This window comes from Nannobrachium achirus (assembly GCF_963921795.1).
Source record: "Nannobrachium achirus genome assembly, chromosome: 21".
In the NCBI taxonomy this organism is placed as follows: domain Eukaryota; kingdom Metazoa; phylum Chordata; class Actinopteri; order Myctophiformes; family Myctophidae; genus Nannobrachium; species Nannobrachium achirus.
The window spans coordinates 33,696,492-33,710,741 of NC_137828.1; the positions used below are offsets into that span (position 1 = coordinate 33,696,492).

The 14,250-nt window shown below is 44.6% G+C and overlaps 1 protein-coding gene across 6 annotated transcripts in view; it reads right to left on the minus strand.

Moving 5' to 3' along the window:
- Window positions 1-9,669: 9,669 nt before the first annotated feature.
- Window positions 9,670-14,250, minus strand: part of sulf1 (sulfatase 1) — a gene marked incomplete at its 3' end in the record, with an annotated part of 49,399 nt that continues 44,818 nt past the window's right edge. For all 6 annotated transcript variants that reach the window (XM_080752075.1, XM_080752077.1, XM_080752078.1 and 3 more), the window contains exons 17-19: window positions 13,835-13,958; window positions 11,930-11,963; window positions 9,670-9,852 (exon numbers count right to left, since the gene is read on the minus strand). In XM_080752075.1, the coding sequence (XP_080608201.1) occupies window positions 9,819-9,852; window positions 11,930-11,963; window positions 13,835-13,958 (192 nt within the window). The remainder of the gene's footprint in view (window positions 9,853-11,929; window positions 11,964-13,834; window positions 13,959-14,250) is intronic.

The window sequence follows — 14,250 nt, forward strand, 5'->3', positions numbered from 1 at the left end:
TAACAGAATCCCTTTTATGCCCATATATGGAGATCCCTAACAGAATCCCTTTTATGCCCATATATGGAGATCCCTAACAGAATCCCTTTTATGCCCATATATGGAGATCCCTAACAGAATCCCTTTTATGCCCAGTTGGTTGCTAGGGTAAAAAAGCATGGTTGCTATGGTAAACAGTTGGTTGCTAGGGTAAACAGTTGGTTGCTAGGGTAAAACCATGGTTGCTAAGGTGGTTGCTAACGTACACTAACAGACCAGCAACAACAGACTGTTGCCACAGCAACGTACACAAAGGTTTGTGTACACATGTGGTGTGATGTCATACTGAAGATATTAGGGCTGTCCTCGACGCAGGATTTATCAAGTCGATTCGAGTCGCGGGGGTTAATCCGACGCGTCGACGAATCGTTTATGTAAAAAAAAAGAAAAAAAAAAGTGGTGCTTTAAGCTTTTAAACCACGTCAACGTAATACAATAAAACAGCAATATGTTTTAAGCCTTTAAAGTGAATTAGATCCATGAACTACCGTGCATATTGAGACATGATAGCGGTGGACACTGGACATTAATGACGATAAGATTGCGTCCAGCCGTGCGTAATTTGCCGTGCGTAATTGTGAATTGTGGAGCAGAGTAGAACAACGGAGGAGAGAATAATGCATCTCTTTGACAGTATGTCGTGTATTATTTCCACAAGTTGTATTTTCTCAGAGCACCGCTGCTGTATCAAAAGAGCTATGTTGCCGATCTGGTGCGAGATAATAAAAAGAAAACAGTTCGCCCGTCGCTATTCCTCAGCCTGAGTCCAACCACCACACACCCACGGCAGTGAAAGTGAAAGCGCATCGCGCTGGCTCTGCTGCTTCTTTGGCCAGCTCTCAAGTAGAATAACAACTCGTCGACGCATTTCCTTTCCAAGCGGTTAACTTCAAAATAAGAGCTCCCTGTTATATGATCAAGGCAACTTTCAAGTCACGTGAACTGATTTTATTTTTAAGTCTAGTAGTAGGAAGTATGGACTCAATAAGAATTACATGACAGTCACAGTCCAGCGCTCTCATACCGCACCACAGTATACTGGTGTGATAAAAACAATTATATATTTTTGACGGCTCGACTCAAACAATTGGCGTCGATTCCGGGGGCTTAAAACGACGCGTCGATTCGTCGATTTTTAGAGGACAGGCCTAGAAGATATATGACATCACACCGTACACAAACAAAGGTGTGACGTGTGACGTGTGACCGACGGCCGGACGGCCGGTGGAGGTTTTGGTAGTAAACTGCTCCCTAACGGTCGCAATCATCAGACTCTATGCCCAGAGATTCCATGTTCAAATCCAGTCTTCCTAGAGTTCACTGCTGGAGTCTTTCAACTTAAGTTTAATAATTGAAGTGTAAGATACAAAAGAACTCTTCAACAACACTAAAGCCCAAACCACACCAATGCTTTGTCATGCAACTCCTTGCAACAAAACTATTTTGAGGTCAACAGCACTTGATCTATTATCAGACTCTCAGAGATGTTCAAATCCCTGTTCTCCTATAGTTCAATGTTTTCAAGTCTAAAAAAACAACAACTATAGAACGCTTCAACAGTACAGTACAGATTCACAGCAAGGGGAAAGCAGGCTGTTCTTCCTAAGAAGACTGAGATCGTTTGGTGTGTGCAATAGGATGCTACAGATGTTCTACCAGTCTGTCATGGCAAGTGTCATCTTTTTTGGAATAACCTGCTGGGGTGGCAACAACAGAGCAGGTGACACCTTTAACCCTAACAGACTGGTGAGGAAAGCGGGCTCTGTCGTTGGGTCTTCTCTGCAGGGGGTGGAGGAAGTAGCCAGGGTGCGAACAGCTAGGAAGCTGGACTCCATCTTGAAGAACTCCTAGTCCCACCCCCTCCATCTGGAGATCTTCAGTTATTGGAGTAAGAGAGGAAACAACCGTTTTGTCTACCCAGGACGGAGATGCGAGAGACTTGGAAAGTCTTTTGTACCGGCTGCTCTTAAACTGTACAATGAAACTCACAATGGTCGACTGAGGAGGACTACCTTCCTAAACTATAATGACGGAACTATAGTTGTACTGACTCTGACCTCTAAGGACCTTCCAGGGAGGGTGCTCATGTGCGTCGGGCTGTGACACCATTTCTAGTTTCTTTTCCTTTCGAGTTTTTTTTTTCGCACTGACTTTTTTGACACTGCACTATTAGGTTGTGTTGGTAGTTTTGGGGTATTTTTGCTTGTGTTTGACATGACAGTGAGATACTTGTTGCACTAACTAGCATTGACTGCTATGGTCACTTTTGATTTGGACACTGTACTATTTTGATAGTTGTGCTTAAGGACACTTTATGTATATATATACCAGTAAGACAGACTCCCGGGGGACTGACTCACTCACCCATGGACAGCCTGTGGAGGTTTTGGTAGTAAATGCGACCTACGGTCGCAATTATTTGTTCCCTCTCTTGATGTACCTTGCTCTTTACTGTACTCTGTTCTTGTTTTTCTTTTATCTTTTTTCTTATACTTCTCTGTAACTTTGTAAATAACCTTATACTGCTGTGCTGCCTCTGGGCAACTGATTTCCCCCCTTGGGATAATAAAGGTATCTATCTATCTATCTATCTATCTATCTATCTATCTATCTATCTATCTATCTATCTATCTACTAAGACAGATATGAACCAACAGTAACTGAGGCATAGTATGGTGGCCTAATCATTGGACTCTCAGCCTTGAGGCATGAGTTCAAGTCCCAGTTGATCTGTGGGTCAATGCTGGGGTGTTTAACTTTACCAGAGCTAACATACCAAAGAGCACTTCAACATTTCTAAGAGATTTGTGACTGAATGGTGTAGTAGTCTAATTGTCACACTCACAGCAAATATATTCCATTTTTAAATCAGCAGTTTAATTTAATTTTAATAATTGAAGACCAACATACAAATGAATAGCACCAAAACTAATCGGAAGAATGTCTCTGAGTGGTGGTGTAATGGTCTAAGAATCTGATCTGATTTATGTGCAACCAGTCCTTGTTCAAATCTCACGCCTCTGTTATTCAATGCTGGAGTTTCAACTTAACTGTACTTTCTGAAGGCAATTATATAAAATAACTCTTGAATAGTAAGAGACGACTGCATTGAACAAACTGAGTTATAGGCCTAGTGTAGATGTCTAATTCTCAGAGATTCCATGATCAAATCCCAGGCATCATGGTAATTAATTGCTATTTTTGGCATAATATAGAGAAGACAATATCACTGGTTTTCATGAGTTACTTAGGCTACAGCCATCTAAACACTTCAATTTCAATTCAAAAGCCATAATTCAATGTTGCACAAAGACGTTGTTATGATGTATTTTCTTTTATTTAGCATTCCTCTCTGTCAAATCGATGTATGTACACGAATGTACGGCGTATGTATTCTGTCCTCTGCCCACCAGGGGGCGACCGTCGCCGTCCAATCCTCATGCAAATGAAGTTGAAAGAGCTATTTTCCGTGGTATTTTCTTCAACTTTCAACTTCATTTGCATGAGGATTGGACGCGACGGTCGCCACCTGGTGGGCAGAGGACAGAATACATACATACTTCTGTCCTCTGCCCACCAGGTGGCGACCAACGCCGTACATTCGTGTCATGTATACCAACGTGTACATACATCGATTTGATGACTGAACTAAAAAAAAACAGCCGCTACCATGCCAACGGATGGACACCGTTGGCGAAACACCTGGAAAAAGTCTCAAAATGAAATACCCAAGCAACCAGCACACTCCTTCACAATATTTCAAGAATATCATGTCATTTATCCATGGTCCCAATTTACCAGGATTTGTTCCGCTTTCTGTTCTTCTTTTAAGTTATTCTTCTGGTAGGCCTATTTATTCTGCAAAGGAAAGATTCCCCATTAAAGCATAAGGTGGTGTTTGGCTACCAACCTCTGGGTCTCACTCTCATGCACAGTACAGCATCTCAACGTATTGAGCTATCTGCTAGTTGCTGTCTGCTGTGTCATAGTTGAATCACCGTCCGCCCTGAAAAGAAAACCCCAAAGCACCACTGGATGTAGGTCTATTATCTACAGTAGTAGCCTCGGAAACCCAGGCTTTTATTTAGCATTCCTCTGTGTCCACTGGGGGTCGCACACAATCAGCGTATGGTCAGCCGCCCATTCCCACCCACCTCTGTCAGTTTTGAACGCAGCATCCTCGACTCCTCGTTCAAACTGGCCAAGTTGAAAAAATCCACCAATTTTGCCTCCTCAGAGGAAATGGCACAGGCTTTCCACCGAGGAGGAATGGAGGAATCGAGGAAAGAAGCGGCAAATCAGCGTCGATGTTGTCCGCAGACACGTAAATGTTTTGGGTATTTGATTTTGGGACTTTTTTCCAGGTGTTTCGCCTTGATTCTGACGTGACATAAATTTTGACCGGTGCATGCTAGAGCTGTTGTGTTCTATACGTCTGTCTTTCAATGTTATATGGCGGCCCGCACACAGCCATCACTGACGTAACAACAATCTATCCGCTCCACCACTACCATAGCCATGCTAATGTAGATTTTAATTCTTCTTATGGATGTTGGTCTTTTAAGTAAAGCTTCAGCATAAATAGCAGAGTGGGATTCAAACACACAACCTCTGGATCACAGGAATAGTGTGTTAACATAGTGAGCTACCACCCTCTGTGTTTGGATGTTTCCCTGCTGTTTTATCTCACCAACATTCATGCTAACACTAAAAAGCACTTACAGTGAGTTATTGTAAATACACTTCTGCTCTGATGGAACAGAAAACACAGTTAAGACGCTGATCTGTTCTGTACATGATCCCAAGGCCCCTTTTGAAGAGTGACAACCGGAAGAACAAATTACAACAGAAGAGAAACTTCAGAGAGCTTCATGGTGGCACCCTGTCCCTGAGTTAAAATGCCAAATGTAAGCCAGAGTTCCTTGGTTCAAATCCGGGCAAGGTCATCCTGCTCTTCAGGTTAAGACACTGTGTATGTGAGCAAGAGGTTGTGGGTTCAAACAGAGAGCATGGTGACTCCCTGGGTTAAGACACTGCATGTGTATGTGAGCAAGAGGTTGTGGGTTCAAACAGAGAGCGTGGTGACTCCCTGGGTTAAGACACTGCATGTGTATGTGAGCAAGAGGTTGTGGGTTCAAACAGAGAGCATGGTGACTCCCTGGGTTAAGACACTGCATGTGTATGTGAGCAAGAGGTTGTGGGTTCAAACAGAGAGCGTGGTGACTCCCTGGGTTAAGACACTGTGTATGTGAGCAAGAGGTTGTGGGTTCAAATCCTCCTAAGGACATTCTCTCTGAACTTGAGGCATGTTTAGAGGGTTGAAATATAATCCTTCAAAAACTGACTCTGTTAATAAACTGTCATCTCCAAACTGTGATTTAACATCAAGAGACACTAGTTCTCCCTGGTCCAGAGATCCTGGGTTCTTTTGAAGACTAACGCGGACATAAGTCTTCACAATGCAGGATTTGAACCTAGGACCTTGGGAACATGACGTCTTTACACTGTGAGCCACCATGTCCGCTATCTATCTTCCACCATGATTGCATCGACTGCCCACACCCCCTAAGTGGTGGTCCCCCTGAAAAATGTAAACATATCATTTCCTGTTTTCTGGTGAATTTGACATTGAGTTTAAAACTGAACTGTACTGTCCTGTACTTTTCCAATGCGAACTTCTAATAAAGTATCCAATCAATCAAACCTGAATAGTCAAGACAATAAATAGGCTACTCCTTTTAAAGTTCAGAAATGTATAATGGAGGTCAATGGCAAAACATTAAAATAAAAACACTTGAACTTGAACAGCTTGAGCGTTTTTAGTTTGAAATGCTTTGTCGCTTTTGAGATATTTAACTTTTACCCCTTCCAGTGCCAGCCCCTAGAGGGTGCCAAAGAATGCCAGGGTATCTCCCATAGGCGAGTGCATTAGCATCCGGGGACTCACGTTGCAGTGACGCGCGTGCTCACGTTCGTGCACGTCATGAAAAGGTCCCGGATGAAAATGGCTACAAAATAGCTATTAGCTTTTTCTCATTTAAAAGATCATTTTTCGGCGATTTCGCCGTAAATAAACCTCGCGCCGCCTCCCTAAAAACACAATCCAGAGAAAATGACCTTCAAAGATGTGGGTTTGCATTGGATTCGGCGGCGATTCGCGGCGGCGTTACTCGTTTACGGCCGGCCGGGGGGCGGCCGGATCTCGGTCACTGGATGAAAAATTTAGGCCGGGGCTTCAGTAGGCCTCGGATCATTTTATTCATTTCATTAAAAAAGCCGCATTAATTCGGGATCGGCACACTGGACGTCGTACCGCCGGCGGCGCCGAACATTCGGTGAACATTGGGGGGCTCAAAAATGTATTTTAAACCATTTTTAATGGAATATATCGCCGGACCATGTAAAATGGCTCGCTGGAAAGCGTAGGACGAGCCAGGACCACCCACGGCAAATAATAAAAAAAAAATTGTATTGGATTGAAATAAAGCCGAACTTGTTCGGGATCGGCACAATAAGAGTTAAAACGTACATCTGAAAACTTTGGCACTTAGGTGTTCCTTCATACTTTAACCTACTGTCGAAACATTCCTTTCTAACATCTACAGGGGTTAAAAACAAGTGTGCGTGCGTGCGTGTGTGCGCGCGCGCTGTTTACATGATCCAGAAGCTTTCCTTTGCAGACTGACTTTCAGAAGAACAACTTAAAAGCACCCCATTTTGCCACTGACCCCTAAAGGTATTAAAAAACTTAGCCGACTAATAGATGTTCTAATGTCCGGCCATTTGGCTGGCAGCTGGTGGAACATCTTGGACGAAGTGGGACGTTATATTTGATCAGTGATCATAGTGTGGCAAAAGAACAATCAGTGAATGAGTGATCCGAAATGTAAAAATAACTTTGAAATGCTCACTGTAAATGTTGGACAAATTTATTCTTGACAGCTTTGTGGCTTTCCTGACCTTCTACTTCAGCCAGGAAACGGGCTGACTCGCACAAACACAACCATGTGGACAAAGGGAGTTGTAGCACTTCTACACACAAATGATCTACTACCAGGACTGAAGGCAGATAGTAGATGAATGTTGTCAATGATGACTTTGAACAATGGCCTTTATTTTGTTTCATGCAATACCCACTGTGTCTATACTGTAGTTGCTATATTGTAATAGACAAAGCTGTACATGTTTATGCAACTATACTGTACCTTTACATTCAAAGTGAATTGGCCATGTGCAACAACAACATACCTTTGATTATAAAAACAACATACAGCAAAAGACTGATAATTTAAAAAAGTTACACAATATATCTTGGTGGTTGTGTAGGCAGTTGCATAGGTCTGCTAATCTGCTAATTTGTTCAAATGAAATATAACTGATGGAAACCTACAGAACAAGAGAAGGTGCATTCACACACCTTTTTTTGTGCTTGAAGAATTTGGACAGGGGGGCTGCCAATCAAATTGTACATTAAGATGACGCATACTTCTATGAGTGTCTGAAATTATTCAAAGCAGATTAGAAGAAAAGCTAAGAATGACTATTTGCAGATACTAGTTCAGCCAGGAAACAGGCTGACCGCACAAACAAAACCAAGGTGGCCAAAGGAAAATGTGTATTGCAGGGGTCTAGCTGAGAGAGAAATACAGCAGGGACCCCTACTCCATACGTTGTATGAAATTGTGTTGCAGATTTCCATCTTTTTCATAGATAGATCCATAGACTTGTTTGACAGCACGGTCATCAGTCCATGTTGGATTCATGTTAATGTGTTTTTTCAGACATTTAACTACTTAAGTCTGCTCTTTTTTACCTCTACCTAAGCTCTCAACGCCTCGCAGCGTGAGGCGTTGAGAGCTTGTAGATCAGCTATTTTTGGCTAAAGTTCTCCTCAGAATAGGGATGCGAGGGTTCAAGTTGTTAATTTAAAACAATTATCCTATCCCCTGTAGTAACTCTGAGGACCCCCTAGGGGTCCCGGACCCCCTGTTGAAGACCTCTGGTGTATTGTATTAATTAATCATAAATGCTCCACATTTCTGTGCATTTTGTAACTTTTTTTCAAACTGTCCAGTTTTCCTCTTAGTGTTAAAAGTAATTATAATAATCCCAACAAATCTGTGTACACCTTTATTAATTTAATAAGCCACAGTGGAAGGGGCAGTGTTACCGTGGAAAGCCAAAATGTTCAAAAGTGCATTTGGGGGCCAACTGCTGGCATCTGAATGGTGAGTGGTTACATTTATATAATTTATGAATAGTCTGTTCCAAGGCTACATGTACCTGACATAGGCTAATGCTATCCATTCAGATGCTGAAATGGTTTCACCATTCTAATATACAGTGTGTGTGTGTGTGTGTGTGTGTGTGTGTGTGTGTGTGTGTGTGTGTGTGTGTACTATATATATATATATATATATATATATATATATATATATATATATATATATATATATATATATATATATATATATCCCAAACACACACACTGTATATTTTTATATACAGTATATACACATATACATTGTATATATCATGGCATACATATATAACAGACATACTGTACACAGTATATTATACAGTAACTGCCGTTATCCATCTGGAATTAAAATCACTTCCAATATTTAATCTTACTGTAGCTGCGTTAAGGCTTTTGTCTTTTCTAAATATATATATATATATATATTTGGAAGAAAAAACATAACACTGTTCTTTTTACTAATGAATGAAAGCACCTGTAAAAAAATAAACAATAATAACTTTAATACTCATTATACAGCTCTGACTTTTTTTGACCGAGCGACATCACTCGCCGTCACTTTTGGCGAGCTCGTCTCCCAATCCCTGTCTCTCTCTGTGTCTCTGTGACGAGCAGCCGTACAATGGCTGCCGTGCGTCTACCTCACAGGGTCTGATTGGAGGGCTGAGGCAGGGAGCCACTGCCCTCATAGTCCAGGGTGGAGGGCAGCGCAGCCCCTGCGCTCTGTGGGGTTCTAGTCTGTGTGTGGGCGTTGGCGCTGGCGTGCACCTCGGGCCTGAGTGTCTGTGGGGAGAGAGGGAGGTAGCCTTGGGACTGGAATATGTCTTCTTCATCCTCAGCCTCCAGGCTATGATGGGAGCCGGGCTCCGCTAGCAGCAGCTGCTCGCGCAGGCCGCTGTGAGCGGCGCGCAGCACGCCGCCGTGCCGCGTCTCCAGCTCCGTCATCCCGTTCCCACTGAAATCTCCTTCCTCTCCGTCCATCTCCTCCAGCTGCTGGGGCCACGTGTCGCCGCGAGCGACGACGGCCCCTGCCCTCCTGGGTGCCGACGATGCCGCGGACGCTCCGAGTCTGACTATCGGCTTCTCGGGGAGGTCGTTCACGGCGGATTCCAGTCTCCTCTCTGACGTGGGTGTGGGCCTCGGTGTGGCTGGCCGTGGCGTGCTGGGAGCGGGGGTGGTGCGGCCAGCTTCGGCGCTCGCCTGGTTTGGTCTGACCGGCCCTGGCCATGCGTCCTTCACCGTGGTCCACTCCTCTCCTCCGCTGCCGTCCTCCAGGCCCCCACCCCCGGCCCCGGAGCCCAGTTCTGCCAGGGAGGGGTCGTTGACAAGCGTATGGGTTCGGTTGAGTTTGTTTAAAATGTGTCGCAGTGCAAACATATGATCTATATCCTTCTGGAAGTTGACCCAGTCATCCGGGCTGGGGCCGTAGTCGGGCCTGTACTCGTATAGGCTCTCGTTGATGCTATACAGATCCTCCAGTCCCTGCCAATCCACCTCCTCCTCTGTCAAGTTAGGCAGCTTAACCCTGTCGTCCGTCCCAAATTGGCTGGGTGCTGGGGAGAGAGGGAGACAGCAGAGAACCAGTTAGGGTTAGGGAGAGTACACCAGTAGACAACAGGGAACTGCTTTTAAAGTCTGCTCAGATGGCATGCAGTCATGTTCAGCTCCTGGCGTTTACTATGGTAGCCAGCTTCCAATGCATGCATGCGCACGCACGCGCGCGCACATACACACACACACACACACACACACACACACACACACACACACACACACACACACACACACACACACACACACACACACACACACACACACACACACACACACACACACACGTTAACACAATACTTGCACATTTTGAAGCAGCGTTGCTAGTTAAACACAGCACCCACACTATGGCAAAGCCGAGAGTAGTGCAACAAACGCATGCTGCCTTAGAAACATCAAGCCTGACAGATGTTTCCATTTCCCATCAAGTTATTTTGTGTTGCTGCATGATTTAAAAATAATCATATTGAAATCATATTCAGAACAGAGCAAGTAATGGCATGAGTAACAATTATCGGCCTGAGTTGGAATGAAATAAACATCTAGGCAACCTGAAATTAAAGAATCAAAAAAGCAGTAAAGGGGGGAAACATGATGAACTTCTGCAAAAAAAAGGAGAATTTTCAGGAGAAATAAGAGAATGTCGGCTGCTGAGTGGTTCATCCCAAGAACAAAAGACAAAACACTAAATTATATTGAGGGAGGCAAATTATAACAAAATTAAAGCAAAAGGCTAAATTAGAGTCACATTGGATGTCAATAGATTAGCAGCCAAAATTAAATAAAACTGATCACAGAGAGAAAGAATCAATACTGATGTTGACTCTTGGCTGATCAATGTTCTTGTAACTAGTGCAACTACTGTAGTGTCTAATGCAGTGGTTCTCAAAGTGGGGTCCGGGGACCCCCAGGTTACGTTGAGGGGGTTCTAGAGTGCACAAATATGTACACACTCTCAGAGTTATGCATATCCTTGAAATGAAAACGTTTGAGGACCACTGGTCTGGTGCAGTGGTTCTCAAAGTGGATTCCAGGGACTCTCTAGGTTCCTTTAGGGCGGTCTAAATTGACCCTTACAAGTCTGTAACTCTGACAGTATACATATGGAACCAAATGGACCCTAACAGGTTCATTTGGTTCCATTTGTACACTGTCAGAGTTAAAGGAAGACTTTGAAATATAAAAGTTTGAGAACCACTGATCTAGTGTAAAACGAAGAGGAGTGAAGAGGGTTTGACATAGACTCAGAGACTCACAGATAGGAGAAGCTCGGTCTCCTCTTTGACCATTTTCGATGCTGCTGTTGCCTGGTAAGCAGGTGCCAGAAACAAAGGTCAAAAGGGCAAAGGTCAGCGGTGGGACTACAGAGAGGTCACAGCAACTCAAGTGTCCATACTACCACTAGCTGATGCCATGAGTAAAAAAAAAATGAAGGGTCATTCTGATGGTGATGGCCATGTATGTTCTGTGGATATGTCTGGCGTTAAGGGTGATGTTAAAGACTAATATGTGAATTGTGGAATGATGCGGAGATGGTGACGGAGATGATGCCATGATTCCATGCATTTGCATTCGCGTGCATTTTAGGTTTAGGGTGGTGCTCAGGTGAAAGCCCATTTTCAGAGCAACTTTATCTGGATATTATATACAGTACATATTATTTTTTCAGTCATGCCATACAGAAATTAGCCAAAACAATATTAAACAGGCCCAACTGAGTCCACACTAGGCTCGCTTGAGCCGCGATGCAATTAATAAATAAACAAAAAGCAGTAGTGAATGAGTTTACTGTACAAATGAACCAGCTGATATGAGCATACTGCCTGTTGCAGTGGCCACAAGACAGCAGACATAAGATGCCTGTAGAAATGGCAACAACGGAAGCTGCTTCAATCAGAAGAGGAAAAACAGAATCAAAACAGGTCAGGTTTATGATTTGTTAGCGGTGCGTCCCCAGCATGCAGCCACAGAAAGCACTGGCAACTCCAACGGATGGATATTAGTGGGAATATGAGGCAGGCTTGGCCCATGCATGTGTTAAAGAAAGCCACTGAAGAGAGATATAAAAGGTTTGGATACCTGTGTGGCTCATAGCTTCCTCCATCTTTACCTCCTGATCAGGAAAATAAAAGCAATTGAATGTTAATGCTTTGAATCGAGAGAGATAGTGGGGCGGTCAGGTGGGGGAGGGGGGGGGGGGCGGGCAGGTATAGGATACGACATTCACATGGATTCCTTCATGCACAGCTGCGACTCCCTACGGAGAAATGCCATTATTGGATGAAGAGAGTGCATGAGACGGGAATAAGGATGCGGGGGGGGTGGGGAGGAAACGATGAGGTCTCATTTGATTGGGTGGGACAGAAAGATGAGGTCGTATCCTACGGGAGTGATTGGAGCAGTGGGGGGTTCAACGGGGTGGTGGGGTGTGGGGGTGGGTGGGTAGGGGGGGGGGGGGTTCCCTTGGGGGCAGAATGCTCAGGGTTATTCAATCAGGTGACGGTGATGTCCAGTTGCGCGAAGGCCGTGAGTCACGCGCCACAAATAGATGGAAGTTATTGCTGGATCCAGTTCACCAGACCGTTTCACTTTCTGACAATCTCCCCTTCCAATGAAAACACCGCTCTGCGTAACCACAATAACAATTTCATGGGTTCGAGGGGGAGAGTTGGCAGGTCACCCAGGCAAAGACGCAGCCAGTGTGCTGGTAACAGATTTCAGGGCTGCCGCGTGCGAGTCGCTGCTGGCAGCGTTTTGGAAAACTACGTGCCAGCGTTTCAAACACACGCCGTCTCTCTGAGAGACATGCTTGGCCACTACGATTGTCCACTCATCCAACTCGTAATTACTGACATGGAGGGGTTTTACGGACATAAACAAGACCACCAGCTCTTGCAATATATATACACACACACACACACACACACAACACGCACACAGCAGCCATACAGGCTGAGATCACCAAGGCAACGTTACGTATTAACAGGTCTGCCGGCTGTTGGCGTGTGATGATTTTTTCCCCCACGGCGGTTAGCGAAACAAATAGTAACAGGGCCGATCGACGCGCCGATGTTCATGTGAAATGACAGCCTCCATAGCCGTGTGGACAGCGACCTCCAAATGACATCACATAACACTTGTGAGTCATAGCGTGAGGGGAAGGGGTTGGGGGGGATGGGCTACCAGGACACACAATGGTATAATAAGAGCTAAGTATGCGCTTGTTTTTATAACTGTGTACCAGTACACTTGAAGTTGTCTCAGGTGATTCTGTGTGTGTGTGTGTGTGTGTGTGTGTGTGTGTGTGTGTGTGTGTGTGTGTGTGCGTGTGTGTGTGTGTGTGTGTGTGTGTGTGTGTGTGTGTGTGTGTGGTGCAGCCAGGCAACAGGTCACAGGAGCTAGGAAGAGAGCTGAGAAAGTAAAATCATGAGTTTGTGTGTGTTGAGTGTGTTTCTATTGTGTGTGTGTGTGTGTGTGTGTGTGTGTGTGTGTGTGTGTGTGTGTGTGTGTGTGTGTGTGTGTGTGTGTGTTGGGTCAAACACATGGACACGCCGCGGAAACACACGGTCTCAATGATGACCCCTTGACCTTCACCTGAAACGTCAGCGTACATCATCTGAGTGGACACACCCCCATTCACATGCAGCATGCAAACACATACTGCTCAGACTGAACCAGATTGGAAACATACCACCAAACCACACTGAAGTTACACAAGTCAATATCACATGCCCAATGTGTAAACCAATACACATTATATGTATGACGTTCATATTACTGCAGAGCATGTATCCTTTTTTCTTTTTTTACCAGAATTCCTTTGTAATTACATAGCACTTGAATTAGTTGTTTCTTAAACCCGTTTCAGTCTTTGCTCCCTTTACAACAACCACAGTAATCAGGCCACTAAGTCCAGCCATCTGGGTGTATATTTGAGGGCAGGTACAGGTATAGCAGAGAAGTCAAGAGGTGTTCATGTTGTACCTGTGTCCAGGCCTTTAGGACGAGGGTTGCACTGCTTGTGGCCTTGGCAACTTCTCATCTCCATCAGCTGAGAATGAAGGCTGTTGAGGACGTCCCGATCGACTGCGTACACAGCGTTGGTCAGCTGCACATGTACAACGCACACACAAAAACATGCACAGAACACACACACACACACACACACACACACACACACACACACACACACACACACACACACACACACACACACACACACACACACACACACACACACACACACACACACACACACACACACGACACATAATAGATGTTTGATTAGGCTCACACATTTCACACCTGTACAGCATTGTCCACCAATACCCAAACGGGATGGAGGTGGCCCACCGCTGCCATCTCTTGCCAACAAACTTCACATAAATGTTCCTCACTAG